Source organism: Vicugna pacos, chromosome 15, assembly GCF_048564905.1.
Source record: "Vicugna pacos chromosome 15, VicPac4, whole genome shotgun sequence".
Classification (NCBI taxonomy): Eukaryota; Metazoa; Chordata; class Mammalia; order Artiodactyla; family Camelidae; genus Vicugna; species Vicugna pacos.
In genome coordinates, this window is record NC_133001.1 from 1,139,850 (window position 1) to 1,146,687 (window position 6,838).

At 35.7% G+C, this 6,838-nt stretch overlaps 1 protein-coding gene across 1 annotated transcript; it reads left to right on the top strand.

Annotated features, from left to right (window-relative positions):
- Positions 1-5,082: 5,082 nt before the first annotated feature.
- On the top strand, positions 5,083-6,122 carry LOC140685967 (olfactory receptor 2G6-like). The gene has a single exon (XM_072938358.1). It carries the CDS (start codon positions 5,175-5,177, stop codon positions 6,120-6,122), a length of 948 nt encoding a protein of 315 aa, XP_072794459.1. The 5' UTR covers positions 5,083-5,174.
- The last annotated feature ends 716 nt before the right edge of the window (positions 6,123-6,838 follow it).

Here is a 6,838-nt window from a genome sequence, read left to right on the forward strand (position 1 = left end):
CATCAAATCTCTGAATTCTTGTTTATCTGCTTCATGATATCCTCTCGCTGATGAAAGTGCTTTATTAAGATATTTTTTAAGTTATAAATTAAGTTTGAACATTATATCATGATTTAGACCTGCTTTTTGGCAACCGTTTTCAGGTTAATTTACTTAATCTGCGAAGAAGTTTGTTAATTATTGTTGTTTGCTTTTTGGTCAGGACACTGCATTTTTATGTGTTATTATTTAATGATTTAATTTGCTTTTCCTGTTACTACCACATTGAATTCCACAGGCTTGCAGCCACTGGGGAATCATTCCTTCTTTCTCTGGCTCTATTGCTCTGTTAACTGTGTACCTACACTTTTTTTCTCTAAGTCCCACTTTTTGTCACTACCTCACCATTGACCATGACGGATGACGATGTTATTTTGTTAGCTCTATCCCCTTCTCCCAAGGCTCTTTCAAACCTTTCTCTTCATCTTTTCTCTGATTGCTCCCTGCCTCCTTGTCTGTAAGACTCATGCACAGCTCTTTACACTAATGGCAAGCACTTCTCCCCAGAGGGAAGCTCTTTTTGATATTTTGGGGCTGTTACCACCATTAGTGACCCTGAGTGCCCTTCTTGTTTTCTTCAAGGCCTCCTGGCCCCATTCTGGGTTTTCTGCAATAATTCTGATGAATCTCAGAAAGGTATTTTGATGAATACCTTTCTTCTCCATTACATGTAATTTGGTGAGGTTTTGTTTGTTTGTTTGTCTGTCTTTTAACTATGATGAAGCTACCATGTGTGCTTTATTTTGCTATTCATTGTCCTGGATGTTTGGTATATATTTTTGGAATAAAAGTAAAAATATTAAGATTAGAAGACTATCTATTGTAAATAGTGCTGCTATGAACATTGGGGTGCAGGTGACTTTTTGAAGTAGGGATCCTTCTGGATATATGCTCAGGAGTGGGATTCCTGGGTCCTATGGTAAGTCTATTCCTAGTCTTTTGAGGAATCTCCAGACTGTTTTCCACAATGGCTGCACTAAACTGCATTCCCACCAAAAGTGTGAGAGGGTTCCCTGTTCTCCACAGCCTCTCCAGCATTTGTCATTGGTGGACTTTTGAATGATGGCCATTCTGGCTGATGTGAGATGATACCTCATTGTAGTTTTGATTTGCATTTCTCTGATAATTAGTGATATGGAGCATTTTTTTTCATGTGCCTATTGATCATTCATATTTCTTCCTTAGAGAATTGCTTGTTTAGGTCTTCTGCCCATTTTTGGATTGGGTTGTTTTTTTTTTCTTATTAAGCTCCTATGAGCTGCTTAAATATTCTGGAGATCAAGCCTTTATCAGTTTCATCTTTTGCAAAAATTTTCTCCCATTCCGTAGGTTGTCTTGTTTTACGTATGTTTTCCTTTGCTGTGCAGAAGCTTGTAAATTTCATTAGGTCCCATTTGTTTATTCTTGCTATTATTTCTATTGCTTGGGTAGACTGCCCTATGAGAACATTTTTGAGATGTATGTCAGATAATGTTTGGCCTATGTTTTCTTCTGGGAGGTTTATTGTATCTTGTCTTATGTTTAAGTCTTTGATCCATTTTGAGTTGATTTTTGTGTATGGTGTAAGGGAGTGTTCTAGCTTCACTGATTTGCATGCTGCTGTCTAGTTTTCCCAACACCATTTGCTGAAGACACTGTCTTTATTCCATTGTATATTCTTGCCTCCTTTGTTGAAGATTAGTTGACCAAAAGCTTGTGGGTTCATTTCTGGGCTCTCTATGCTGTTCCATTGGTCCATATGTGTTTTTGTACCAATACCATGCTGTTTTGATTACTGTAGCTCTGTATGCAACAATGAATGTATGTATGTTCACGTATAACTGGAAAATTGTGCTCTACACTGGAAATTGACACAACATTGTAAACTGACTATAATCCAATAAAAAAAAGATTAGAAGACTATCTAATAACACCCAGAACTTCCTTATTTATGTTTGAAAATTTTTGCATTATTTGCCTGTGTGTAGAAGGAGATAATTAGGGTAAGGGTGCAAAGGATTTTCAGTTAGTGGTCCAGGTAGTAGAAACAGATTTGGAAGAGGGAAGTTGTTGAAAAGGTGATGAGGGGATGTTGACACACAGACAGACAGAAGCCCCTTACATATAGATGTGCATATATATTTCAGGAAATTTTTTCTCAGTTCATGATTAGCTAGCATGTACATCCATCATTTGGCTTGCAAATTCTAATTCTTTTCTACTATTCTTTTATTGGCAGAATTAATAACTAATACCATAAACAAAGTGCTTGTAGTGCTAAAATTTTCTTCCTTTCTTCTACAGTATTCTAGTTCAAATAAAAACTCTGTTTTTCATGTTATCTTGATTATAGAGGGATTTTGTACAAGTTTTTTCTTTCTTACATTAAGGAAAGAAAGTCTTAACTACCACAGATTCTAAACTCAGAGAAATGTATGTATTATTGTGATAAAACAGTATCCTATGAACATTTATATGTATGTACATATATATGACATGTTTACATTTATATAAAAATGTGATTTTATAAATTATATATAAATGATATAAACATATAATAGATCATGTTTTATATATGTTTAAAATAACACATGTATATATAATCTTCAATAGCACTATGAGCTACAAAGAATCAATTGTAATTTGAATGAGATGACTTAAATGGTTTAACATTTCACCATCTCGATCTTTAATTAATGGAGATGTATACAATCAAAACACTTGTTTTTATCTCTTCTGTTGAAAGTGCTGAAGCGAGGGTAGATTTCACTTTGCACTCCATGCCTTGAGCCTTTGCATGAGAATCTGCATTTTTGCTATCAATGAGGACATGTATCAAATGTTTACCCCCTGATGTCCATGGACCAGGTATGGCAAAGTATTCGTAAGTCTTCTGTTTCCTTATTTTTCTCTTTTATTGCAACTTGAATTCTGATGTGATTTTAAATACAGATACAATTATAAATATGGTATAACTTATACATACATTTCATTTTGTACATTCTATATCTTATTTCAGTTTGACATTGGACAATAGTACTTAAAGTAGTTTTTAAATATTGACCAAAATATCTGGTAATACTTTGAAATAAAATATTTGCATAAAATGAAAGGAGGCGGTCAGTTGCTTTGCTGTATAAATAGATAATTTTAATAATCAGACATATCAATTTTAAAATGGACAAATATAAGAAGAGCAAAATTGAATAAATATAAACAAAGAACATCAACTTAAAATAAATGTTAAAACAATGATTTTCACAAATTACATAAGGGGCAAAAACTAATAAAATTTCATTTAGCCATGATGAATTGACATGAGTAGCTTTCAAACACCTGGAAAGGAGTATTTATTGTACTACGTCTGCAAGATTTAAAAACTATATTGACTTTCCTATATTTTGGCAACTAATTCTATTTCTGGGGCCCTTTAAACAAATCAAAGTATAAGTAAATGTATGGATTTTTTCAAAAATATTATAGTAATAAACTTTAACCAACTATAATGGCAAATAATAAAACAACATTTGCTACATGATGAAAGTGGATGCAGTCTTTGAAAATAAGTTTTTTTGGTGTGTTTTTTAAGCCTTTGGCTATAAGATAATCCAAAAAACTCAGGATTTGGTCATATAGTAAGTATATACAGTATAAAGTATCAAAAATTTTTAAAAATAGATTTAATTTACATTTTTTGGGGGGTGAAGAGGTAATTTGGTTTATTTATTTCTTTATTTAATAGAAGTACTAGGGATTGAACCCAGGCCCTCATGCATGCTAGTCACGCACTCCTCACCTTAGTTATACCCTGCCCTCCAGATTTATTTTAATAAATTATTGTAGTATAATTTGATGACCAACAATTTAATATTTATACCCATTATATAATAAGTATGGGTATATTGTTGTTAAGGTACAGATGATGAGCGAGGAGCGTGGGTATGAAAGTAGGTTTTTTAGTATCACTAAGGTGAGTATAAAAAGCAGTTAACAGTGATCATACTTGAATGAAGATATTTCAAATAAACGTTATCTTTTAAATTTATATATTTTTATTTTTCAAAGATTATATACTAAAATATAATGTGTTCCAAGTACATTTTCAAGCAAAATAGTACATAATTTGGTGACTATAAGCAGCATTAATTTCAAAATTTAATTTGAAATTAATTCACAACATTTGGACTTGAAAAGGAAAATATATAAAGCTTTCAAAAATTTCAAAATTATTTTGCAACATTTGGACTTGAAAAGGAAAATATATAAAGCTTTTGCTTCAGGTGGAAGTACCTACCAAGGAGAGAGCTAAGGTAAACTAGTTCTCTGACTCATCTCTAAACACTTGTAAGTTAAAGCTACAGTAATTGAGGAATGTTAAAAGTAAGTGGAAAGGAGATACGTGAAGCGAAGAAGATGGGAAGTGAAGGAGGAACCATGGAATGATGTGTGTGCGTGTGAGATTGCTGTCTGGGTATTTCATTAAAAATGTCAGCAGCCCAAACTCTACTGTCACTGTCCAAACCCATGAGTGGGCATCTGGTTGATGCTAATCTGATTCTCATCTCCTCTCTGTCCTCTCTCCTCAAGACTATATCTTCAAGAGCTCCTTTCTCCATCACTCATCACATCACTTCAAACTCCTCATGATGCCTGGGATATACTACCACTACCTACATCTAACTTACGTTCTTTGCAACATCTGTGTTAATTTTTCCTAGTGTCTCCCTTGTATCTGTCTGCTGTTGTCTAATTTAAAAATGCACAATAGCAGATTCTTCTAGGAAGACCCAACCAAAATTGATAGAGTATACAGTCTCACAGATGAACATCACTAATTTATTGAGCTATCTCTTCTAGAGGAAGATTGAAGAGCGGATGTTAGATTATGAGTGGGAAAAAGAGGGCATCATGATGGTGTTTGCATTAGAGTTTCTTCCATTAGAAAAAAAATGAAATATGCTTCAAGGAAACAAAGGGAGTACCATTTTCTGTCAAAGGATATACAGTGAGGAAAGTGCTATCATATTTTACAGCCTGGCTGAATGTTATAAATGAAAGAAAATCATATCTGAAGCCATTACAGTTTACCAATGTTCACCTCATCAATTTCTGCCTCCAGAATATAAATTCTGTTCTAAATTGAAGTCTGCAGGATAATGGAGGAAAGCAGCAACAGTTCTGAAAAGGGATTTCTTCTCCTGGGATTTTCTGACCAGCCCCAGCTAGAGAGAATCCTTTTTGTTATCATTTTGTTTGTCTACATCCTGAGCCTTCTGGGGAACACCGCCATCATTTTGGTGTCTTGCCTGGACCCCAAACTCCACACTCCCATGTACTTTTTCCTCTGCAACCTCTCTTGTGTAGACATCTGCTTTACCACAAGTGTTGCCCCGCAGTTGCTGGTTACCATGAGTAGGAAGGACAAGAACATGAGCTATGGCGCATGCGTGGCCCAGCTCTATGTGGCCATGGGGTTGGGCTCCTCCGAGTGTGTTCTCTTGGCGGTCATGGCTTATGATCGCTATGCTGCCGTCTGCCAGCCTCTGCGCTACACAACCATTATGCATCCTCAGCTCTGTTCGTCCCTGGCCAGCACAGAATGGCTCGGTGGCCTCATCACCTCCCTGATTCAGTGCTCCCTGACTCTGCAGCTGCCCCTCTGTGGTCATCGCAAACTGGACCACATTTTTTGCGAGGTGCCAGTGCTCATCAGACTGGCGTGTGTGGACACCACATTCAATGAGGTAGAACTCTTTGTGGCCAGTGTAATCTTTCTAATTGTCCCTGTGTCACTCATCTTAGCCTCCTACGGCTGTATCACGCAAACTGTGTTGAGAATGAAATCAGCAGCGGGGCGCCGGAAGGCCTTTGGGACTTGCTCCTCCCACCTGGCTATGGTCATCATTTTCTACGGGACCATCATTTTCATGTACCTTCAGCCAGCGAAAAGTAGCTCCAAAATCCGGGGGAAGTTTGTCTCTCTTTCCTACACCATAGTCACACCACTCTTAAACCCCATTATCTACACTCTGAGAAACAAAGATGTGAAAGGCGCTGTGAGGACACTAGTAATGGGAAATGCTTTGGTTTCAGAAAGGGCATGAGCTGTAAGTATAAATTTAGCGTGTTGTTTTTAGCTTGTGGGTGACTTGTTCTGAGTACTGTTTTCCTGTTCAGTGCCATAAGCAGTCGTAAAAGATGGAGAACTCTACAAGAGGCTGACACACTCAAGCCACACTAAGTTTCATTCTTTCCAAACATCGTTCTCATGGAGTCCAAGATTCTATGCTCCGTCTACAGTAAACTCTTTGGTCCTCCTCGACCGTGCCATCAACTTTCATGCACTAATTATTTCACCCTGGAATACTGGTCTATCTGGTAAACCTCGACTTCGCCCTAAAATCTCAAATAAAATGTTACCTGTACTCTCCAGGTTTCTTGAAACATGAAACATGATTCATCTCACCTTCTGGGTAAAACTGTTTCATAATAAATGTTGAGAACATAAAACATACCCTATTTTATTCATACATTTCACACCATTATATATATGTGTATATATATATATATATATATATATATATATATATATACACACACACACACACACATACATATATATACACACACACATATATACACACATATAAATATCTATATTTAGAAAAAATATATTACCACTTTTCCACAATATCAGCTTAAACCAGAGAAGAAACTAGCCTTGCTATATTGACTCATTTATGTTAGGAAACCAGAAATATAAAATAGAATTGTGATGCAAATGTTTGCTTCATTATTTTATTAAAGTAATCAAAGGTGC

What these genes read in the sequence shown, in the direction of transcription:
- LOC140685967 (XM_072938358.1), top strand. Translation starts at nt 5,175, where the DNA reads ATGGAGGAAAGCAGCAACAGTTCTGAAAAGGGATTTCTTCTCCTGGGA.